The sequence below is a fragment of the Phaethon aethereus genome, assembly GCF_964289735.1.
Source record: "Phaethon aethereus genome assembly, chromosome: 4".
NCBI lineage: Eukaryota > Metazoa > Chordata > Aves > Phaethontiformes > Phaethontidae > Phaethon > Phaethon aethereus.
Genome location: NC_138578.1, coordinates 37645598 through 37671238, shown reverse-complemented (window position 1 = coordinate 37671238; position 25641 = coordinate 37645598). Strand labels below are relative to the sequence as shown.

The 25641-nt window shown below is 39.9% G+C and overlaps 2 protein-coding genes across 2 annotated transcripts; one reads left to right on the top strand and one right to left on the bottom strand.

Annotated features, from left to right (window-relative positions):
- Positions 1-1665: 1665 nt before the first annotated feature.
- Positions 1666-11288, top strand: CTSO (cathepsin O; the record flags this gene model as incomplete). Its single annotated transcript, XM_081998699.1, is given in 9 exon segments — positions 1666-1758; positions 1760-1936; positions 3214-3319; positions 4327-4460; positions 5779-5946; positions 7491-7612; positions 8846-9009; positions 9456-9548; positions 11254-11288. Coding segments are annotated over 9 exon segments (1092 nt in total).
- A 2598-nt stretch (positions 11289-13886) lies between these two features.
- Positions 13887-25323, bottom strand: TDO2 (tryptophan 2,3-dioxygenase; the record flags this gene model as incomplete). The annotated part of the gene is made up of 12 exons (XM_081999150.1): positions 13887-14040; positions 15250-15340; positions 15943-16022; positions 16551-16608; positions 16725-16836; positions 17807-17914; positions 19187-19373; positions 21014-21141; positions 22886-22956; positions 23634-23724; positions 24848-24953; positions 25289-25323. 12 exons carry the CDS (start codon positions 25321-25323, stop codon positions 13887-13889), a joined length of 1221 nt encoding a protein of 406 aa, XP_081855276.1.
- Between the last annotated feature and the right edge of the window lie 318 nt (positions 25324-25641).

Here is a 25641-nt window from a genome sequence, read left to right as displayed (position 1 = left end):
GCATAACTACTGCCAACATCAAAATACTTTTTGCCATTCTAGTCACAGAAAAGAGCAAAAGGCTCTTTTTACGTGCAGGGCGGGGAGGGGTAAGTTTTAAATGCAGAGGACTCTGTAGCACTGCTGATAAAAGTTACTTAAATCCTTCTTCAGTCACCAGTGGGGAGATACCGGACATCACTCAAGCACTAATAGCTGAAGCTACTTGGACACCTCGCAAAGAGCAATTACCATCCCAGAGAGGAACATTACAAAATAAGCCAGTTATCAGAAATCAGCAAGCCCAGGCATTTGAAGCAAGGCTGACAGGACAGAGGCACGCAGCTCACCAAGCCTCAGCCCACCATCATGGGCCAGCCTGACCCACTCTCCACCCACCTCTGCCATTAGTTTAATCCTTTGTCTTTTACTTGCCAAGTCTGTATATACCTATGCATCTAGAAATTTAAAAATACATGCATCTGTTGCATTTCATACCACGTAATTTCTTTTTCAAACTCATATTATTGAATAAAATGCTGCATGTTGCAAAAAAACCCCATGTGCTGCAAAAATTCCACACCTCATCCTTTACAAAGCACATGCTCCGACAGTTTGCTGTTACAGCAGTGGTAGCAAAATTTCACACCCTGTAACTTAAAAGTTTCATCATGAGGAAAGCTTTGTATTTCCCAAAAACAGCACTCCAAGGTTTGCTACCAGCACCATGGGACAGAGCACCTGTGCTTTCATGTTGTGCTAACAAACTGCTGGGGGGAAAAGCAAGAGAGACAACTGAAACAGAGCAGGTTTAAACATACAAATATTCTACTTACAAACACTGGGTAAAAATACCCGGCAACAGAAACTAAAAAAAAAAAGAATGTGTTAACTTATACCAGCCTAATGAAGTTTTAAATGCCAAACACTAACCTGCTTGCTCGAGTACCTGACTAACCTCTAAGGAAACCATAAGCACACACAGGTTTCTCTCAAATATTTTCTTCTAGCATAACCTAATCACACCGGACACCCGAGGCTGCAGACACCAGCTGTGCAGGACAGAGCAGCTCTCCTCTCCCCACCACTGCCTTCCCTTACCGAAGCCTATAAACTCAATTTATGCTGCCCTGAAAAAGCAACTATGCCTTCTCTTTCCTACTGGCAGCCCAGTTTCCAGGTACCAACCAACTTTCCTCTCAGTGAAGACCTGGCATCAACTTTTAACCTAGTAGTTAACTGAACGCTCAGCACCTCTTTTCCCCTCGTTTGCAGCCTTGCGCACCTGGCCGTGCATCTCCCACATGGGAAAACACCGCTTGAAACACAGGCTTTTTCCAGGCGCTGCCGGGCACCCCAAAACACAGCAAGACCGGCGACAGGACACCCGGAGGCAGCGGCAACCCCGGGGTCGGTCGCCGACGAGAGCACTACTGGCCCCTGAAGCGCAGCGCCCGGGCGGCCACCATTTCATGCCCCGCCTCGGCCCGGCCCGCCCCGCCCGGCGGGGCTAGCCCAGCGGGCTGCCGGCCCCCCGCAGACCCGCTGTAGGAGGAACCGGGGGGCTGCTTTCAGGCAAACGCTGGGAAGGAAGGCGGCTTTAGCCCTCTCTCCCCGACGAAAACAGCACGATCCGCAAACTCCCCCGCGTTGGGGGCCGCCCCGCCGGCCCCACCCCGCCATGACATGGCGGCCAGGGGAGGGGCGGTGGCCAGGCAGCCGGCCGGGAGCGGGACCCGCTGCCCGGCGCGGCATGGCGCGACCCGTCGCTCGCCCCGGACATTCGATGGGGGTATGGGTGCTGGTGCCGGTGCTTCTCTGCTGCCTGCTGCGGAAGGGCAGCGCTGCCCTCCTGGCGCCTGCAGGCACACGGCTTGGGGAGGAGGGCGGCGGCGGTCCGGGCCGCCCTCCGTGGGACGGAGGCGGCCGGGAGAAAGAAGCGGCGGCGGCCCTTCGGGTAGGTGTCCCTGCCCGCGCTTACACTGGGGATCCGCGCTACACAGCGGGCTTGTTGCCGCCGCGCTGGCTGCGGGCTCTGCCGGCAGAGGAGGGGTGGCGAGGTGCTGCTCTGCCGCTGCTCACCGAAGAGTGAGAGGTGGAGGAAGGTGGCATGGCAGAGCTCTTCACCGCGTAGTACCGAAACCCGCTCCGCCATCCTTCGCTGTTTCGTTTTCCTCGGCCCCGCCTGCTCGGCTTCCCCTCAAACTGCTGGGGCTGGCGTGCCGCTGCCTCGCTCACCTTCCCCTTTCTGACGCCAGGTGTCAGCCTCGCACCGAGGCGGCGGCGGGAAGCGGGTTTCACCCGTCCCGTGCCTCGCGTCTCCGGCTGCACAGGGTTTGCTGTCAGACCCGTTCCTCAGGGAAAAGGGGCGACCGGGAGAAGTCGGGCAAGGCGGCGGCCCCCAGCCCGCTGTGGTGCCCCGCTGTTCCCCATCGTGCCGGGCGAGGGTTGCCTGAGGGGCCCGGGCGGGGAGTGGGATGCCAGCCCGGCCTGATGCCGGCCCCGAGCGGCGTTGGCGGCTGCCTGTGGCGGTGGGACGGCGTGTAACGCTGCCATGTGTTCTTCACCCGAGTGACAGCCCAGCCCGCGCCAGCGGGCGTCCTCGGCTGAGGGGGTGTGATGAAGTGACGGAGTCTTCACAAACTCTGAAGGTGGCGTTAAGTTTTTTACATGTGATGTTGAGATTGGTCAGCAGAAGTTGGGGGGGGGGGGTGTCAGACTGTCTGCCTTTTGTAGGTCACAAAGATGTTTTTCAGAGATCTAGGGTTCCTGATAGTTTAAAGTTTAGGTTTTTCAAGGTCTTTAGGCCATTATACTGTTCTTTTGCTTTCTAAGGATATAAAGTAAGACAGGGTTAACTGTTATCTGAAGACATTTTTATGTATCTCTGAAACACAAGGTTTGTTCTGCTGTCGAAGAAGGGCATCAGATGAGTTTGACATAATTTGTTCTCTGCTTGCCTGTTTTGTCTATCTCATATCAATTTTTTACCCTCTATGCACTTAACAAATGCTTTTTTTGGTGCCTTTCTCAGGGTTGAAATTAGTCTAATGGCTTTCATATTGGTTTGCTAGGAATCTGCAATGAATCTGAGGTGAATCTGAGGTTGAACAGATGTCTTGTTACCTAAGTTCATGTTTACTGTTGCTAACCTTTTCTTTTTCTGCACTTACGGTTTTGTCGCTACTGCTAACTTAATAATGTCCACAATATAGGTTTTTTTTTTTCCTTCAGGAAAGCACTAAAAGAATCAGATTACTGAATTCATCGTCAAAAGATAATATGACTGCCTTCTATGGAATAAATCAGTTTTCTCACCTGTTTCCTGAAGAGTTCAAAGGTACGTTTTTCTGGCTGCTTCTGATGCCTTTTCTGTTATTTTTCTTATTCTTTCCCAGAACCTTGTGTCTTTCACGTTTACAGATTCTTCCAGTGCTGATAGTCAGCTAGTTTACAATGTATGGTACCAAACTGTAAGTACTTCTGAAGGCTACAACAATCCTGTTCGTGTTTCTCTAGTCTTGCAAGGTTGAATTGCCCAGAGCCTGAATATGATTGTGTACAGACTTTTCCTCCTTTCCTCCTTTCTACTCACTGGGCCTTAAAGCCTTCTTCAGTTGCAACAGTTTTAAAATTGGAAAATACACAAGGTTCTCAAGTAGTCTACGTTCCTATTCTCTACCCCAAGACAAAATTGACTACAGTCCAAACAATGCTTGGAGGTCCACAGCTGTACAATGATAGCTGTGAATTTCAGGAGCAATATGACATGCTTAATTCTTTTTACCAAGAAAATTTGTCTTATACCTAACCTAATCTTCCCTTCTTGCTGTTCAAGTCTGCTGTTATCTTGGTGTTCAAGTTTGCTGTTATATGTTCTGTTCATGGGGGAATTTCACACCTTTTGAGATTTTAAATAATTAAGCAGCTTTTTTTAGTGAAACACTAGCAACTTGCATGTGTTGCAGAATCTTTACATTATTCTCTTCTTATTTTTTCCCCTTTTACCTGACTAAAATAAAGTAATATTTCTCCAGTAAGTAAAATGTTGTGAAAATTTTCAAACAAAACTTGTTTTATGATCAGCTTTAGTAAATCTTCACGCTTCGTACCCACATTCCCTACATGGAATATTTCTGTTTGTTCTAGAATTATAGGAATATTTACATTCATTCTGGAGTATGGTGATTATTTTAAAATACATGAATTTTCTATGGATTTGAGAATGAGATGTAATTTCATTACTGTAACTACAGACCAAAGTTATCTCTATGGCTTCTAGTAAAACAGTTGTATGTGGGTTATTTTTAGTTAGTAGATTTATAGCTGTTTTTATTCTGTGTTTAGCTATTTACTTAAGAAGCATACCTCACAAACTTCCCAGATACATAAAAGTGCCAAAGGGAAAGGAAAAACCTTTGCCAAAGAAGTTTGACTGGAGGGACAAGAAAGTCATTGCAGCAGTGAGAAATCAGCAAACAGTAAGTCCTGGTGTTTCCCTTTCCTGTTCTCAAGCACTGCTCAGAGATGGTTCAAGTAGGTATGTCATAGAACACAGTGAAGGTTTTGAAAGGGACCAGCACAACCTCAAGACTCCTTGGAGCGCTGGCACAAGTATGGCCAGTTGAACATACACAAAATCACGTAGCATTTTATGCAAAGTGGGATTAGACTTAAAAGCATGAGATGTAAAAGTTGTGCATTCAGAAATTGTGCAATTATAAGATGTGTAATACATTTTTTGATCTAGTTAACTAAATCTGCAAATATTTTGCACCATGTCTATTTTCTAGTTTTTGGAAGAGACTGAGGTAAGTTCAGTTACCTGGCTCATCCCCCCATTTCGCCTGGATGGATATAGATCCTTTGCTGTTGTTTTCTGTCATGATTGAATGCCCTTGGCTGCTCAGCGCCCATGTCTTTACCATTGAACATCTCAGGGGGTGCATTCATGACTGATAGGAAGATAACCAGACTCCACATGATCACAGTTTATCTGAAAGTGGTTATGGTCACTCGCCAGAAGCAAACAAGCTGTTAAATCCCCAATGTCTTTCTTTTCTGTGCCACACATAGTGTAACCTGGACCTGGCCTAGGAATAAATTCTGCTTTCTATTTTAGGTTCCACAGTTTAAAGAGCCTACAACTACAGTATAGATTCTGTTACTGTCCTAAGAATTTTTCTATTACGTTTAATTTCAGCTTACTGTTTCTTAAACTGTAATCTAGTGTATTTCTGTAAAATCCTTCAGACTGTAGAAAGTTGTAGGCTGTCTCCTTAAGTGCATGCTTTTCAACAACTTAGTAACTAATGTGGTTAAAAAATAATTTCATCCTGAGCCCAAATCCTTCTTTAGGAAAATAGATATCTCACAGTAAAAAGCATCCTCAGACCTATGTTAAAGGGCAAAAATGAATCAGAAAGGAATCCTTAAAATAAGACATCCATAATGTCACCATCTCTGGAAGTATTAAAAAAACGTGTGGATGTGGCGCTTCAGGACATGGTTTAGGAGACATGGTGGCGCTGGGTTAATGGTTGGACTTGATGATCTTGAAGGTCCTTTCCAACCTTAGTGATTCTGTGATAATGCATTTCTAGCTTTCAGAGAGCAATACAGAGGAGAAAAACAGCTCAGTGTTTTAAATGGCTGATTTCATTTCTTTATTATTGCCTTAAAAATTAAGTTCAAGGATGATGTAGTAAATTAAGAGCATTAGAAGACCATTTTGACTTTGTATCTTTTCATATCAGGCTACTTTTTCTTTCTCCCGTGTTTCCCTTCTCTTTGTACCAGTGTGGAGGCTGCTGGGCTTTCAGCATTGTGGGTGGTATAGAGTCCGCCTATGCAATTAAAGGAAATAACCTGGAAGAACTCAGCGTACAGCAGGTTATTGACTGTTCATACAATAATTACGGATGCAGCGGGGGATCCACTGTTAGTGCTTTGAGCTGGCTGAACCAGGTTTGAAATTTTTCATAAATAGCTTTCATACGAACATTCTTTTTTACCGGGAAAAAGTGATGGGGAAGGTGGAGTGTACAGCTCATCTGATTTTTTTTTTTAATCTATTTTTTTTAATATATGTATGTGTATATTCATATACATATATGTGTGTGTATATGTATGCATGTGTATTTATGTATGCATATTTATTTAATCTGCAATCAAGAGGGAGTTTGTTCAAGCAAAATTGAAACTTGATTGGAATTGTATAGTCTATATAAGTTCTTGTGTATATAACAGATCACCCCACAAGGGTTGAAAATAATGTTTCTTGAAAGCTACACTATTTCCCCTGAAATCAATTGGAACTGCAGACATACACTACCAGTGGAGAAGGAGCCATTTATCCACATGTCATTTTGTAGAGTTGAGCATCCAGTTTAGGCATCAACATCTGGGGAAGAGGAGGAGTGCTGAGATTTCCTGCTTCCAAATTTCTGTGGTTTCTGTTGCAAACACTGTAAAATCATGCAGGAGTGTGGAGAACTTCAGAATAAAATTGACTGCACTTACTTTTGTTTCACTTGCAAACCAAAACAGGGAAAATGTAGACAGTTTTAAAAAGAAATTTTACTTCAGTTGTAGCTAACACATTTTGTTCATGAAAAATGCAAAATGTGTGTTAATAATATATGTAAGCATATATTATTATTATATATAAGCATATATATCTTTGAAATAAAAAGTATTCTGTAGGACAAGTTAGAGTTACAGGAATATAAAAAGAATCTCTTAGTTTTTTGAAGTTTAAAAAAAAAGAGTTGATTGTCCTTTTTAAGGAGCTCTCTAATTCTACCCCTGAAGATTCATATAATCCTGGCTAATAACAGTCTAGATAACTTGTTTAAGTTTGCATTTCAAGAAAGACAGAGGATATTCATCTGGATTCCTCTGAAGCAAATTCCCTCTTGCTTGGCAGCAGAGGGAGTGCAAACGAATCACACAGGAGGAGACATAAACATGTCATAAACATGTACTGCAGAAGAAAAGTGCAAAAGGTTGATGCAATACCTTTGTAGCTGGACTTTGAACTGTGGCAGCCATTATAATATGTGATATACTGGCATGCTGATTTGATGCTAATAGCAGAATGGGACTTAATTTCAGTATTTTGTAGAACTGTTCTTGGGATATCTGTGGTTTTGAGCTGTCCCAAGGAGAGGATTTTGTGTGTGGATGTCATTTGAAGGGAATGAATGGTCATTCTTTAAATGTAATGCATAGTTCCTATCTTGAAATTGATGAGATTGCTTATGAAGATAGTTTAAACCAGAGATACCTTTTAAATGTTTTCATTATTTAAACACTTCTGAATTCCTTCTGAAGCTTTCTCTGCCAACAGGGAAACTAGAGATAGTAAATATCTTACTTCCCCACATGCTATTCTTATTTCTAATCTCACCAAGAACACACTGAATTTTGAGTGAGTTCTGTGGTCAGTTTCAATGTCTGTTTTGATGTGCATAGTCAAATGCATTAAATTCTTATTTATTTTCTTACAGACAAAAGTAAAACTTGTGAGAGATTCAGAATACACTTTTAAAGCTCAGACAGGACTGTGCCATTATTTTGGTCGCTCAGATTTTGGAGTTTCAATAACAGGATTTGCTGCATATGACTTCAGGTAGCTACTATTGATTCTTTTTATTTGCTGTACTTTTCCTTCTGTGTTCACTAACTGTGGAGTAAGCTAGAGCCAATAGTGCATTGACCAGCCAAAGGTCGTGAGGTTGATTGCATCAGTTCTGTAGCTGTGTACTGGATAAGAATTAACACGTAAAATTTTTTTAAGAGTTATGGCTTTCCAGAATGAATCCACTCAACCCTACCATCACTAAGCATGTTCAAATTAGAAAGCTTAAGTCAGTGTCTTGAAATCAGGTCTTTTCAGTTGGCTCTGTTTAAATTGGAACACTGAGTCAGTTACCATTTTAAATATATGCTAAGTGAACATTACATTGCTTAAGTATCAGAAACAGTAAATCCTACCAATAATAATTGGAATTTCTTGGAAAATTTAGGAAGTATGCAGTTACTTCAGTATTCATCCATTTACATACCCACCCACATCCTCCTTCAGTCCATGACTTAGCAAACAGTGTTGTCAACTGAATTTTGTAAAGACAACTGGGAGTTTTTTAGGTTTCTGTACCAAAAAAGTTTGTTTCTGACTTTTATCGGTACAATGCAGCTGCATACTGACCTCAAGACAAGAAATGTAATTTTGACGAGGAATTTAATTACTGCCAGATACAAGTAACTAAAGTCAATTATAGGTTTGCCAGCCTGTATTTGCCAAATCTAGTTATTGCACATACCACGCAGTGATAACGATTTCCTGTTCCAGTACATTACATAAGTAAAACTGTATGAGGATGCTAATGGCACTGTCTGATAGTGGTAATGTCCTGTGTTTTGACATGTTTGAGATACATATTTTAGTGTATTATGATGTATGATATAAGAAGTACTTCTGCATGTTTGAAAAGCTAATGGGAAATAATAATATAGACTAATGGTTTGTCCAAAGGTGGTTTTTAATTAACAGTGATGTATAAAAGGTGCATAGTACTCATCATTGCCCACTGACTTGACCCAGAAACCTGCTTCTTTTTCATAGCATCATATCTTTGGATCTCCCTCTTTCCCATAGTCTGTGTGCCCTATATCTGTATTACTGTGTTGTAGTACATGAAATACATATTTATTGATGTATGTTATGTGGTGTGTAGAACTCATAGGAAGCAGCTGAATTAATTGATTTTTAAATTACACTTAATGAGTAGATTACCACCTCTCAGATTGCTTTAGTGTGCTAACTAAAGTCACTCGGCATTATCACTCACTTCTTTCACAGCGGTCAGGAAGAAGAAATGATGAGGATGCTTGTAAACTGGGGCCCTTTGGCAGTAACAGTAGATGCGGTTAGCTGGCAGGATTATCTTGGTGGGATCATACAATATCACTGCTCCAGTGGAAGAGCAAATCATGCTGTTCTAATCACTGGTTTTGACAGAACAGGTGCGTTTCCATCAACTGAACTTCAAGCCAGTAGGTTTTCTGGTTCTTTTCTTACTTGCAGCTTGCCTCCTGTGGGGCAGGTGATTAAAATCCAGAACTGGGTGTTCTGTTGAGGGATGTTTGGTTTGGTGTCACATCCGTTCTGGAAGCGCAGTCTGATCCCAGGACAAATGCTCTTCTTGTCTGTGCTCCTTCAGTTCTGTGGGACTTCATGTCCTTGTAAAGTCAAGAACCTGACTGTGTCTTTACACTATATCCAGTCTGTTCAACACTGGAATATTAGTCTTCTCCTCTATGTGAATAGCAGTAGGTTTCACTGTACTATGTCATCAAACCATCATAAACTATGAGATATTAAAATGGTAATTAACTCTGTAGAGTGTTAGAAGTTTTTTATGCTTCCCACATGTCATGTTGTCTCTTGTTTATGAAAACGTCTCTTCCAGGTAGCATCCCTTACTGGATTGTACAGAACTCTTGGGGGTCTACATGGGGAATAGACGGCTATGTTCGTGTTAAGATAGGCAGCAATGTCTGTGGTAAGTTTGACAAAAAATAATTAAAGTGGTAAAGGCCACATGCTAGGATATGTTTCTCCATTTAAGTAAAGCGATATAATGGGATCCTCAGAAAGGAAATAAAAACTATTGCTGTGTTTTAGAAGAGGTTAGATGAGTCCAGGTGGAAAAATAAATAAAGTGGTTGCTAGTTCAACCAAGCCATGTAGTTGAATGATTGACAAACACCATGCAAAGGTAAAGCTGTATAAAGCATAACAAATAAAGTGTTATTGTACCCTACCATGTGGAGGTAATGGCATTGTAAAGTGTACAGTCATGTATGATGGTTCTAGGTTAGTGCCATCGCTATACTCAGTGTAGGTAAAGCAGCTGCTGTCCTTGCCTGGTGGATACAGTTATCTCTGGGCTCAGTTCAGCAAACGAATACGGAACGTGGATCTGCCTGTGCGTGGGAATTGCGTGCCTTGCTCGTGGATTTTCTTGTAGGATAGACATATATGCTTTTATTGCTAGTTCCATTGCCCACCCTCTTACCATCTGCATGAGATTTTTCTTGGTGTTTGAGGGAGGTTTTAGTGTTAAATACCCAGTTTCTTCTGAGTTGCTGGATATGGAGGTAAGACAGGTAAAGCTCCTGTTTACCAGCAAAGATTGCTGAGCCTAACTGCTGGGATTGGACTAATAGATAATAAGTCTTGTGTGTCCATCGAATTTTTGTCTGTTTGTTAGATTAACACTGTCAGTCTTCTGTTGGCTTTCCCTTCCATGTATGTTTCACAGTAGTTCTCACAGTCATTGCAAAAGGCGTTAGATGATGTAAATCATCTGTAAATAAGGATAGATAGTCATCAGTTTGCCTGCACTCAGTAAAGGTCAGGACAATGTATCTAATCCTAGCTTTTGCATGTTGCTGAAACTTTTATTCTTGTTATGTAAACAAACTATTTGGAAAGAGACATCTAGAAGTAGCGGTAATTAAAGCAAGTCCACTGTAGAAGTGGTCAGGAAAAACAGCTGTGTTGTTTTCAAAATCCATTCTCTCAAAAGGCAAGGCCTTTCGCATTTTCTCTAGTGTGTCACGCAAGAACAATCCAGCAAAGGCCGGTAGTTGCCCTGTTTCACCCACAGGTGTCTTCTGATTCAGAGGTGCTCTGACAGCACTTTTGAGGGTGTAAGAGCCATCGCGCTTTGATACCTTCACGGGCTGTAGTCAGACTTTGCTTTTAGTGCTGGAAGGAGTACAACAATGCAAAAGGAATTGAGCATGAACAAAAGCCTAGTTTGCTCTCTGTGTGTGTACAAGTGTTCAAAAACACGTCTTGTAATGGGATTTGTGATCTCTAGTCTCTTGGTGAGCTTTCAAAGCTTCGTATTGTCTATCCCTTGATAATGAATATGATTAAAAGGGACAACAATATCAAGGTTTAGATTGCTTTTTGGCATCCAGATTGGACCAATGCTGAATCCTCAAAAAGGATCTAAAGTTTCAAACATGAAAGCAGAGGAGGGAAGAGTGTAGGGCACAGCTATAACTAGTGTCAGGCAATGAAGAGATAAAAGGGTTGCAGCTGATTCCCTGCTCCCCCCCCAACCCCAGCAGTTCACCTACTGTCATGGCATGGAGGAGAGAGGGCATTATATGAATGTGAATTCTGGGAACTTATTTCTGGCAAGTCTCCGTTTCCAGTATTTATTAAAAAATGTTTTTTTGTTTCATTTGTAGGTATAGCAGATACAGTTTCATCAGTATTTGTTTGACACTTCCTGGCCAAAGACTGCGATTATTGTTTGGATAATAGTTTGGCACACAGTTTATGTGAAGATTTACTTCAAAGCATCATTTTCTAAAATAAGGAATTACTGTAAGGGCAATTCCTGCTTTTAGGCAGTACAGGAATGGGTTGGCTGGAGTTTAAAAAAAGAAGTGGTTTTATTTGGAATGTGTGTTGCGTATCAAATCTCTTATGGAATAAGATGACACAGAATCAATGCAAAAATTACAAAGATGGACTGAAACTGCGATTGTGAACTCTATCCAGGTGTTAATTCTACTCCATAAAAAAATCTTGCAAGGAAAGAAGTGATGAAAAATGATAAGAAATTTGGATCAAGTAATCAGTAGTATAGCAGAATATAATCAAAATGTTTTCAATGTAAGGAGAACTATGATCAGGTCTGTTTTTGTTGGGTGGGGAGAAGGGCAGTTTGGAAGAAAATATTCTCTCTGTTTTGCTTTGACACCTGTCTTGGTTTTTCTAGCACCTCCAACACACACATTTTGTCTTCCTCCTTTTTGTGAAATCCTATTTTTCTCTATAGCTAGAATCATAGAAGAGGGAAAGGGAGAGACAAAGTTGTTTTCTGAGCACCCCCTGCCTCTGCAGTCCTTCAGTTTCAGTCTTCAGCCCTTTATTGGATCAGAGCACTTCAGAGCAGGGGGTGTGTTTCGGAAAGTGTCTGCAATATCACAGTCTCCTGGGTTAATGTGTTAGATGGATAGAAAAGTAGGAAATAACTGTGTTGAGACAAATGGAGGCAGTTCTAGCAGTTTAACATCCTGTGTCCTGGGAGGGTATATACATTTGCAAATCAGTCTTGCCGTGCCTTGAAAGCTGTGTCAGTTCCATGCCTTTTCTCTTCTCTACTTCACAACTAACAGTGAAGCCAGTTCCAGAGCAGAAATTACAAAAATTACGTATTCTAGAAAAAACTGTGAGCGTGGGAATCATTAATATGTATTTACCACCTTTAGAATGTCAGCAATTACAGAATACTCCAAATAGAATGGATGTTAAATTCCCCTACATTAATTGAATTGCTGGGAATTAAGAGGTGATTCCAGCATTGCTGACCTGTAAAACTGCACTTGCAGGCAAACATAACTCAAATTCACAGCCAAACATGTAATTCTAAAGTGCTCCAAATCTTTTGTCTGGAATGCTTTACCTCTAATCTTTTATTCATCACTACTATGAGAAGTATTGAAGCAGTTCTGTAATTTTTGCACTCAGTTACTGTACCGTGTTAATAGATCAGTGTATTACCATCTTTTTATAGCAAATGCAATCATAACTGTCTGTTGTAAATATTGCCATTTTAGTCCTTCTAAGTGTTAATATTTTAAACGAAAGGAAGACCAAGTGTTTTATTATTTCAGGTTCTGCTACTTACTGAATTTACTGGCTGAAAACTTCAGATTAACAGAAGGGGAAGTCTTCTGTAGTCTTACAGTCTTCTGTAGTACAGCCTTCCCTTAGCAGTTTACAAACAACAAATAGCACACTTTCGTAACTGGAAAACAATAGCCAAAGTTCCTAATTAGCATCAATAAGAGTAATGTTGTTACAGTAGTATCAAACACATATGTTCCATCGGTGTTTTTGAGGTGATACTACCAGGCATAAGTACCTAAAGCACTAAGATAGATACAGAGCAGCTCAGCAGAAATTAAGGCCTACAGTGTATGTGTATTTCCAAGAGAAGCATTTAAGAAGACGAGCACCCATCTAATGAGAATACAACGCAGCATAATCAATATTCTATGGCCAAATTTGCCTTGCTTTTATTATGTATCAATTATTATTTCAATGATATTTTGAATAAAAAACACTTTAAATGCCTGTCATAATGTTCTTTGAACTTCATGCTTGCTTTAGAAGAAGTCTTAACAAAATAAGAGCTTTGATACTGCTTTATTTGAAGTGCAAAGTAAATACTTATTTATATATGCTAGTATAGAAATACTTAGAAGTAAGTATTTCTACCAAAGGGATTTATATTCACATGCAACAACGCATAGATGGTAACATTATTCCTGATGTATGTAAAAGTTCAAGAGGCTTGGGTGTCTATAGATTCAGGACTTAAAAAAAAAAAAATAAATCTAGCTTTTGAAACCCTTAACCGAAAATTCCTTTTGAAATCCCATCAGAGCTCAGAAAATAATGTTCTTCTGAAGGTGGTAAGATTAATTACGTCCTCAGCTAGAAGAAGTAAAGTACTAACAGCCATTAGCTGAACAAACATACAAAAATATGTACAAATAAGACATGAGCATCATAATTCTGTGTAATTTGCTCCCTCTCTCTAGGTGTAGGTGTTAAGAAGCCAACTAAGAGTTAAATTGGTCACTGAGTTGAACTGAAGTATCATTTTAGTTTAACACAATGCATATTATTTTTTCTACAATCAATTAAGTGTCTTTGTTAAACCGATCATACTATTCACATAGCTGTCATACATAAATACATATTTACACACCCACACTGCGTGAGAATAGCTGTTACACTTGAGGGACAGCACCACTCGATGTGAAAGTCCTGAAGTTCTTTGGAGCCACCAGTCTACAAAGGCAGGCTAGTCAGAGTCGTCGCTGCTAAAATAGGAGCTGTCGCAGTATTCGGCCGTATAAAGGAATTTATGAATGGTTGGGTTCATCTTTGGTATCCAGTGTCTTGGCACTAGAAATGTCGAAAGGTTGAACAAATCCACAAACACCTTGTATCTGTCACTGCAAAAGACAAATCAGGAACAATTAATACTGCTATATTGACATAAAAGACCATAATTTCAAAATCCTCAGGAATCATTCCAGCTCTCGTTTATTTAATAAGGTTTCTGCACTAACCCTCCCTCCTGAATATTCCAGAGTAAGAATCCAATCCTAACTGTTTCTAGGGGGTAGCAGATTAGACTTAAAAAGGAAATATGGTGGCTACAGTCACATCTTTCTTTGGAAAATGCAGTGTGCAGGCTGTGATCTCCAGACCTCCACTCTTGTGGTAGATAAAATGCAGAATTTATCTAGGAAGAATGTTAACCTGAAATTAAGGAAGAGTGAGAAGGCTTGCTGAAAAAAGACAGTGAACCTTTAATCTTTTAACTCGGTGTAAGCGTCTGCTTTCTATTCTACCCTCTGTTACGACGTTTGTGATGGGAATCATTGTCCACAGCCAATACGTGGCAACTACCAGCTATGTACAGTTTCTCTTTGAAAACAAAGCTCAAGGGAAGTCCTCTTAGAAGAGGATGTTTTAAATATCCTTGTGCTTTTTGACATAATGTGGTTCAGGACTGTCAGGATGTAGTTGCAGCTAAAAAGCTTGAGTTGTCTAACTAGCTGAACCCTCAACTTTGCTGTAAAAATTTCTGTTCATTCCAAGAGTTGTGCGCTCAAGGACCCAACCATCCCTTTTAAATTCCTTTTCTGTGTCGCCAAACAGAAGAAAACATGTTTCTGATTGTTGCTTGCACAGCTTGAGAGTATTAATTACTCTCACCCTTAAGAATACATTCAAACCTAAATGGAAGTACCTTAGGTTATACGATTAGAGGTCGTGCTAAGGAATAAAGAAACTGTCATCACTTGCACAGTAGAATGGGACTTGCTTCCAGCCTGCATCACTAACTTGGGCAAACTTGCACACAAACTAAACAATGCAGGGTTAATATTATTGCTATGAGAGTCCCTTGACTGAGAATTATAAATGGCACTTCGCACAAGTGTTCAAAAGGAGTTATTTTTTCCCCAAAAGGCTCGTAATTTACATGTATCGACCTAGTAAGTAAATGTTCAACAGCCAGGAGGAAATGGTAGGGTCCCAACAGAGAAGGAGCAGCCCTCCGGCCTCCAGCGAGCTGTCTGAAGTCTGTCTCCTGGCAGTATGGCGTCTACGAACTGCATTGTTGCAGGTAGAGAGGGGAAACGTGTCATCCTCACCTCACTGTGGAGCGCAAATACTGGTAGCCTGATGAGCCCCCAGTGCCAGCCTTGCTGCCAATCATTCTGTGCACCATGCAGACGTGGTTATCTAAGTAATACAGAAGAAGGACGTGGCATGTGTTCAGTGTTAAGGTACAACCAAAGGGTCACATCAAGGTGCATCGGTGAAGTGTTAAAGATCATAAAGAGATCTTTACAGAGATACAGAACTACTAGGTCTTCATCAATGCAGAAGTTAATCATGCCCTTCTTCGGTCAACTGAAATAAGATCATTGTTAACACAGAATGAATACACTAATTATTATACATTAATATGCTCTGTTAATATGGAATTAATACATTCATTTATAGATGTCTAGATAGGGAAGGAGCAGAAGGAATGTTTGCATATGAAGAGTTGTCATGACAACATTTTGGCAGACACTGAAAAATGTCTGTCCCTTAAAATTGTTCACCTAACTCAAAGCATGTCATAGAAGTGATAGCTATACCTATGTATCTAATGATCACAGAAGCTGTTCATCTTTCCTCTTGGCTGAATTATAAACAAAAAAAAAAGTTATTCCTAAAGGATGAACTCAGAAGCTCAGTTCTTACAACTCTGGGTATAACTTGCCTGAAAGAGGGAGAACCAGAAGAGTGTACTTGCATTAAAAGAAGGATTGTCACAGTCAGAAAGTGAAACTCACATCTCCATTTGGTCATGAGCACATCAATATCCATGAGGGAGGTAAGAAGCTGAAAGGGAACCTGAAAACGAGGCTCCTCCCTTGGAAAAAGAAAGAGAAGACAGTGAGACCTCCTGTGATAATGCTGTAATTTTCAAAGTATTGCTTCATTAATGCGTACCAGTGACAATGTATATTTTTTCTAAATTGGTATAGAAATGTCAGCGGATAGTCTAACAAATGCTTCTGCCACGTAAGTCTCGATCTGTCCCTTTTCCCTCATACTCGGAAAAATACTCCAAATCTTTCTAGGACACTTTGTACGGAACAGTTTGAACAAGGCATTTGCTAGTTTCAGTCGGAGAAGCAGCATCTGGTCAGACATGAACCAGCCGCCCGGAGAGGCTGTGTAATCTCCATCCTTGAAGATACTCAAAACTCAACTAGATATAGCCTTGAGCAGCCCAATCTGACCTTCAAGTTGGACCTAACTAATCTGGGCTTTTGTGGAGGGTTGGACTAGATTACTTTCCAAGGTCTGTTCCAACCTAAATAAACTTGTGCTGCTGTCCCTAACCTTCACCTCTCTTCCTGCCAGTAGGCGCTAAAGATGTATGTTCTAACATTACCTGTAGAAGTAGATCATTAAGGCACCCTTCAGTGCTTTATAAGACAGTCGTCTTTCTCCTGCAAAGTACAAGTGTCCTTAGTTTGTTACTGATTCCCCTGCAAATTTAATACTATGATGTTATTACATGTATCACGTATAAAACATAATATTGACATATATTAGTACAATCTACCTTTACTAAGCAGGTGTTCATGGCGTTTTTCATCAAATAATGAAAGTAATACATCTTTCTGTTTTTGGAATTCAGATAACGAGTCGTCTTTTTCTTCTGATTCTGGTTTGGCCTTTGATATTTAAAGCAAAAACAGATTTTAGAATTCGATAGGGAAAATTAAGCGCTTGAATGACCCATGATGTAACTTCTATTTTCATCATAAATACTCTGTAAGTTTACATCTTCAACATAAGAACTGTATTTTCAAACATTATAGATGAGTCACTGAGTCACTGTCCTTTACAAAACACAATTACCATAAAATGGACAATTAAATAGCTGTCAACACAATTCAGATGAATGAGTGTTCAAACAATCTGGCAGCTTATCACTTTTCTTTAGGTCTAGAGGCCTTAAAAACACTTAATCTTCATTTGCTTGAAGTTTGATTTTTCCCCACCCCCCCAAGGCAAAAAGACTACATCCTTGCACATCTATGGGTAAGAAAATTGTAAATAAAAAAGTTTAGATAAGTTATAGAAGATGTTCTCAGGAAATGGATTAATTCTTATGTTACGGTGTTTTTTTCCATTAAAGATATACTTAAAGCTACAGGTCTTATAATATTTAGGGATTTTATCGTGCTTATTTGCCAGTGTAATTCAAATGATCGCATAGCAGCAAATTGCCACATGCTGTTAAAGAGAAAGGGGCTGTTTTTTAGTGACATTCCATACCCACAGCTCACGGGCCCAAACTTTGCGGAGTTTTACCCTGAACTGCAGATGCAAGTACTAACTGAAGGTGAAGTTACAGTTTCAGTAAAATCAATTTCAACCTTTCCATTGATATTATCCCTTTCCTTTGCAATCAAAATCATCCATCTATCACATGCTTTAAACCATCTTAGACGTCAAGTTATAAACTTATGCAACCTTTCCCAAGAAATCTGAGGTTTTTTCTGCTTCTTGCAGAAAGGCTGCTGAAGATTAAGTGAAGCGAGTGAGAAATGGTGAGTGGGCCAAAAGTCACATTTACATCAGGATGTCATTTTGCCAGCTGTCTTTGCTTAATAGCTAGATCAAGAGTACGTTATATACCTGCACCAAGGCAAATTCCTCTTCTAGACCTTTTAAAACATTCACTTCAAATTGTCCCCAGAAATCAAATCCTTCTGCGTCGAGTCCTGGAGTTCTTTCCAGCCATGCCTTTAATAATAACAATAATGTGTTCAAACATTAACAATGCAAGGGCATTACCCTAGAATTACAAGTTATAGCAACATAAATTATACTGCTACAGTTATTCTGGTTAAATATCCCGCAGAGGTACTTGTTGCTGGAGTAAGCACGTCCACGTAGATTTATACCTGCATAATGGTGCCATGCAAACACACCCACAGGTTCCAAGGTCAATGACCACTGTTGGAACACAAAAGCTGTCTCATTCTAAGAGTATCTTTAAAACCAACTCCCTTGTAGGTACAAGAAAACAATCTTATTCCACATATATAGGATAATTGTAAAGACAAATCTCAGAAGGAAAATACTGAACCATCTATACAACCAGTTTTTATCAAGTCAGACAGGCTGAATACTGATCAAGCAGTCTGTCATTAACTTACACCACAATATGTGATGATACAAGACACAAATTTACTTGGCAGTGATCAAAGCTTTCTCTTTGTTTTCCTTGTAATAATGGGAAGGAAATTAGGAGGGGGAAAAAATTAGGAATATCTATGGTCAAACTCCCTTTAGAGGTCACTTAATTTAGCTCCTTCTCATCCGAAAGATACAAGAGCATGAAGTCTTAACAAAGGAAAAAAAGCTAAAGAAATTTCTTTTATATTCTGTATCAGGTGTCATTAGACAAATGAAGAGGGCTGATAAGAGTCGATGCTTTTATTGAGATTTATACTGCGTTATTCTTTAGAAAATTATGTTAATTATGTGTGTGAAAATAACAAAGGAGTTAGAGAAAATACTGTGGGTCATTCATAACTTAGAGACTAAGTCATCAAATCAAGGTAAATAATGAAACATTTGTTAACCTACTTTTCTCCTTTCAAAATGACATTTTGGGTTGTCATTTTTCCTTTTCTTGTTTTAACCTCTCTAGTAGCCATCAGTAACAGTGGAAGTATTTTTAAAGCTTTCCTCTAAAAGTGGTTTATGGTCATGAAAAACAATGCAAATGAAACAGCACATTTATATTCTTAGCTCATACTTCCAAAATGCAACTTACTAGTTTCACAGTCAGACTTTTCAGACAAGACGAAATGCTGTGAAAAATCAGTTGGTTTACTAATGACTAACTCCCTTTCAGACAAAATTTGGTAAGAATCCAAGGCATGACTGACTGGGAAATTGCCAGCATGCTTGCTTATCTCAAGGAAGAAGAATTTGTCACTGACACCAATGAAGGACATTCTTGGGAGATGGGGAAAACAAAGCAAGGTCTAAGACAGACATTGTTACCTCCACAAGTTGCAGTAGTGTTGGTTCTTGCTCTGATTTAAGCAGTAGCTCATAATCCTGTCCCTTGAAGTTATCACGATAATGCCTTCTGTTATAGGGGACTCTCAGACTTTGGGGAACACCGATTTTGTTCTCTAGCAAGCGAAACTGCAGGCTCTGAAAACCCGAGGCTGGGCTTAGGTAGTATCTTTGGGAACAGAAGAAAAGATACAAAAATACAGGATGTTATTTGACCATGATGGTGTTCTCTGGTTCTCAACAAAATAAAAAAATACATATTTCACATTTGAAGAATATCAGCTGAGCATTTTTTTATATTACTGCAATTAAGAAAAGAAAAAAAAAAAGCTATTTTACTGCAAATACAATGTGCGTATAACATATTCTGATTTTCTAGCTGTATATTGTTTGTGCATACATAGATATATACACACACTTGTGTTCATACTGTGTTTTAAAATGGCAGCTTTGTCTGTGTGATGTACAGGGGGAAACATTAGCGAATATCATTTATTTTCCAGACAGAATAAGCAGCTTCACCCCAAATAGCTATTACAAAAATTCCCACATCGTTAAAGTACAAATGAATGCGTTTTAAATAGGCTTGTTTTACAGAATAATTGCTATGTGTACAATAGAATAATGTTGAGAAAAATACTTAGTGGCCTTCGTTTGAGGGCTTCATTAATGGGATTTTTTCAGAGCTAAATAGCGTGACCATGCTGAAAAAAAATATTAATAAAAGTCATCCGAAATCCTACATTGCTAGATAATTGTAATGCACTTTGAATTGCAAATATAAGATTTGGCAGAAACAGATCATCGATTTGTTCTTCTGTTTACTTACCAAATGACAGTATGTTGTTGAAAAGCAGAAGCAAGAATGCATCAAAGCAGATGATTAGCCCATGGATTTCCCCTGCTGTAGCACATGCTGGATGATACAGATGTTTCAAACTTGAAAGAGAAGCAAGGTTGAAGTTTCATGTGCTTTTTAGTTAGGGAACATTAAAAGACAGAAAGGAAAGGTGCTAAAAAACAAGCAGAAGTGGATGGCGTGCCGGACAGCCCGGAGGCCGTGAGTCAGGTCGGGGACACAAGCAGCCCAGCAAGAGGAAGGCAGAGAGCGGGTGAAGCTGTCGCGCCTGGTCGCGTAGTGGAAGGACGTAGCTGGAGCGAGGGGAGAGACAGAAATGCCATGGGAGAAGCGAGGCAAGCCAAGGGATCCCAAAGAAAGCCTGGGCAGAAGGCAGGAATGCTACCAGCCACCGGCCCGGCCGTACCTCGGGCAGCTACTGGGGAGCAGAAGGTACCGGGGAGAAAGAAGAGGCAGCAGTGCTTCCTTCAGCCGCTCGAAGCCTCCGGCACTGCAGCTCCACGGAAAACACGAAGCAAGGAAACGCTGCGCAAACCAAGACGTCTGAAATACCTATTCGATAACCTACGGAGGGTTCATTTCTCTCGCCCGAGCGCTTCGATGATTTGCCGTAGACTGCGGCTGCAACTGCGCAGAGTAGGTTTCAAGTAAATTGTTAACGCAGCTGTGAGCCGATTCTGTGGTTTTAACTTTTTCGGCTGACGCCGTTCAGCAGCACCACACAAACGTCAACAATTAACCCGTCCTCCTCTGCAGAGCGTGCTGGGCTGTCACTCAAGCTCAACTTCCTAACTGACCCTTGCACTCTGCTGTCAGGGTCGCTGTGCTCTCACATTGCTGAACGGCACATCTAACTGCAAGCTGCTGGGGCACACGCAAAATTCACAATAAATTCTAAGGATGGGAATGACCAGCTTGTGGATTACTGTGGAGGAATAATAATGATTTACCTGAAATCAAAGAAGTCCAATGCAGTCATAGTTTCCAAAACCGAGAACTGTTCCACAAGTAATTTCAGAATCATTGAAATCCTGTTCATTCGAGTAATAACCTTCAGCATGTTCCTCTCATCTCTTACCTGTAGAAAAAAATTAAAGATCATAAGCAGACAGAATGGTGTTCTTTTTATACTCTACCTACTTATTTCAGGTCTTTTCACTGTTGTGCATCACTGTAGTTCCCAAGTCCTTTCCACGTGAAATCCATAGCAGCAGAATCTCATATTGAATACAGCGCCCTGTTTTTAACCAAGAACTGAAACTATAATTTTCAAAGATTGAAATCTGTTTTTCTCTGTCTGATGATACATTACAACTAGGCCAAATATAAAGGAATTTTTTTCTTTTCTACATTTTTGACTGAAATCAAAGTCACCACAAGAAATTAAATTCTAGACCAAAATAATTTATATCATGATCACTTCCAATTATTACAATGTTATCTTTAATTATATAGGATATAATATGATAATTATATTATAATTTCTATTCTAATCACTTCTAGAATAATTTCTACTATTGTGAAGGAACAAGTCATAAGGCCGGTGTGGAAAGTACTTAAAAGTTGAGAAACAGAATAATCCGACAGGTACATCAGGAGAGCACATCTAAAAAGATGTTCATCAGAGACGTGCATTAGCTCTCACACTGCATGTGGTGAGAAATAGAAAGTATTGAACGGAAAACACAGAATATCTCTTCTGGCTAAGGTGAACACGTTGCCTGCAGAGGAGTCTGCTAAAATTCCTGTTAGCTTCAATGGAATCAAACTTCTCTTTAAGACCAGGGCACACAACTGGGAAACATCAAACTACAAAAATGAAAGGTAAAACCATTTCCTTAAGGTTAAGTAAACAGTGAGATGATTAACAGTGACATTTCAAATTGTCATTATAAGCAAAGTTTCATTTTTCACAAAAATAAATAATGAAAAATTATTCTACTTAGAACTGATTTTGATCAGGTATAATTTGATATAATGTTCAACTAAAAAGCCAACAAAATTATGAATGTGGAGGACAATAAAGAACATTTTCATTGGACATTATGATAAAACGGTTCCTTCTTTCAGTCTGGTCTAGTTTCAAATTTTCTTCATATACGCATACTGATGATGTTATTCAAGGTATTTCTCAAATTACACACAGTCAGCCTCTTTTTGTGGAAGTAGTATCAGGTCAGGAGTTTTCCTTTGTTATCCCTTGTTATGAGGTGTGTTTAGCTTTGGACAGGTGTTTAGAGATGTTCAAAATATTCATGTTATATTTGTAATTTTCAGAAATTCTCATACAATTGTACACTGTGATTTTGATTATTACTTTTTTGTTTCATTTAATAATACACAACTACTGAAAAGAGTTTTCCTTTTGTATAGCAGATACTGGATGGAAAGATATAGTATGTATACTTCAAAAAAAAAAATCTAACAAAGGCAGAAGTGAGTTTTCAACCTGTTAACCCTCTGGTTTTCAGTTTTGCCTCCGAGCATTCTTTATCTGCAGTAGAATATTCTTAAATTAAGTTTCTGCGGTTATCCAGTACTAGTAGGAGAGTATGAGAGCATTTTGGCCAATGGAACCGGTCTTGGAGAGTGATCTACACAAAAGGCAGACTTCATGAGGAAATAAGATTTTGCAGATCAAATGTCTGTACTATCATGATAAAAAGAGCCACTCAGCCAAATTTCTTTGGGTTTTTTTGATGCTGTTTTTAAAAGAGAGCACATGTTGTTTTAGTAAACCCAAATATATCAAGCTGGAAGGCTGGAGGCAAGAGAAAGAGAGGACTGGATTCTCCCATAATTAATATATGCTCTTAACTTACATGGCCATTTTGGAAGATCGCCCGCACAGAGTCCATTTCCCACAGAATCTGCTTAAACCAAAGTTCGTAAGCTACAACAAGAAAGGCATTGTTAGCATTAACTTCAACATTACTTTGTTTTTTCTTCATAACATTGACAAAGTAAAATTCTTACATTTTGATTTGAAATGAGTAGCCTTTGTTTACACTGCTGGTGTATCAAAAAAATGCTGACACCCAAACATATTACCTGTTCCAGTATGCTGTCCTTTACCTAAACTGTTACATGAAATAATCTAGCATCGAGAATGTTAACAGATTTTTTTAAAGCATGTTTTACACATCAGATACTTGATGTACAGAATGTTTATTACAAAAGGGGGAAAGAACAGTCTAGGTCTGATACTGCAATAACAGCTAACTCCAGAGCTGCTTACAATCTTTATGTCATCTGCATGTTTCCTGTCAAGAACAGGAAAATATCATCAGGCCAGTGCCTGCAAAATACGTGGATATTTGCAGCTGGGGAGTGCCTCACCAGCATGCAGGCTTTTAGACAGATGGTTATGGTTCCTTAAGCATGGAGTTGATTACAGCCTTACAAATGATATAGGGATATCTAAAAATATAAATGCAGATAAAAGACAGAGCAATTGTAGTGATTGTGTCCAAAATGAAAACCCATTGAATATTGCATGTTTCAGCATTAAATAACTCCCTGTGGCAAAAATGCCGATCGACCACCACTGAACTCCTTCCAACCACTTACCTTGATGCGTCACAATGAAAAGATGCTCATCGTGGATTTTGTTTCCTTTCTTCTCGCTCTGAAGTTCTTGAGCATTCAATATTTTGTTCAGCTTAAAAATAAAGATAGGACTGTTGTGTAAAGCCCTCAATTCTGCTATTAGCAATGGTAGCCCTACTATGTAGAGCTAATGTTTAAGGATTTATATTAAAAAAGAAAAAAGCCTTATATTCCAGGGTGTATGAGAAGTTACACTAAATGGTCTCAGGTGTCACTTATTTGAATTTTTTAAAAAATCTTGCCTAAAATAGAACATTTCGGTACCTCAACTAGTAAAATTTGGAAAATCATTTAAAGAGTGTTTTTAATTATAAGAAAAAACAAAATATCCACCACATTTTCCAGATCTTGCATCAATACTGTCATTGTTTAATGAAAACAGGGATCCTATAGTAAAATTCTGTCTAATCCTGCAATAACATATCTGCACAAGAGCTCTGATTTGAGAGTGTACTAGTTATTTCAGTTCTGGCATTACTAACTTTTTTACCAAGTCAAATTCACAATCTCATCATAGTTGCTGTAAAAAAGTCTTTGCAATGTTCCATCTAATATGTCAACAAATTAGTCTTCTGTTGACAAGCACAGAGTAATTCCACTCACTTCAGTTCCTGCTGTCATTAAAAAAAAAAAAAAAGAAAAAAGTCTGGGTTCTTTTATTGCTTAGGGCAATTTATTTTTGCTTATTGCTTAATTACTTCTAGTTGTTCCAGGGTTTTTTGTCTGTTTTTCTTGTGCCCTCCAGTTTCTGCAATATATTTTTCCAGCCAAATATTCTGGGCTTTCATGCAATAATTCAGGGAAGTTGCACACAGCTGCTGATGTGGAGAAATTGCCAAATGGTGATTGTCAGAGCAAAAAAAGCCTTTTGTCATGCACCTCTTTACAGTTTAGGTTTACCAATATCAATAATTCCCTAACAAAACCCCTGAAATACCCATCTTCCCTGCAGTTTGAGAAGCCGTCCCACAGTCCACCTGCACCATCCCAGCTGAGACCAGCACCTGTGCCCATGAGTACCCTTGAAGAGCTCAGGTAGGCAAAGGGCACTTGGAGACCTGCCTTAGTGACTGGCTGACTGCTGTCAGCATGGGATGGGGAGAAGCATCAATCACAGGTCCTGGCTCAAGTATAAAAAGCATCCAGGGCAGTAAAAATAAAATCCTTAAACTTACTTGTAGGTAGTCTCCATAGACAAGTCCACCTTTGCTGGCTTTATTTATCCCTTCTTGGGATTTGTCGTCTTTTTCATCTTCCAAAGATAGCTTGTTGAAATTAAATCTAAGGAAAAAATATTAAGTAAATATATAAACTACTTAATTAAAGAACTACGAATACACCTGCCTTTTTACTAACAGATGCATCTGCAATTGAGAAAATGAACCACTAAATCAGGCTCGTGGGAAAAACAGCACACCTGAAATACATCTTGTCACAGCATTACATCTAGTTTGGCAAATAACAAGTGCTCAGACAAGCCCCTGTACAATCTCTCTTCCTTTAGCAATAGCCACCGCTGTCTATTCGCTGGTAGTCATTAAATCCTCTCTGAACTTCCATACTTTACATCTTTTGAACTGACATTATGAAGCAAAACACAGGGACGAGGGACTCACAGGTAGTTGCTCCCCGCGAAGGGGCACCCGCTCATGATTCCGGGGTCCAAACTCGCTGAGCTGCGTGCCGGGGAATACACTCCGCTAGTGTTCCCAAATCCGCCGTAGCAGCTGTATATGTAACCTTACCTCACCACCTAGGCCAACCCCCAAATTCTCCTCCTTATCCCTCAGCCCATCCCCGCTTTTCAATAATTACAGAACCTATCGCAGCACGAAGGTCAGTGAGTTCATGTTTTTGGCTCTCCCGGTTTGCTGTTTTTTTGTGGGGTTTTTTTGGTGGTGTTTCCCCCCCACACCCCCAATCAGTCAAAACAGGAATGGCATGCATACTTGTTTTGTCATACGGCACA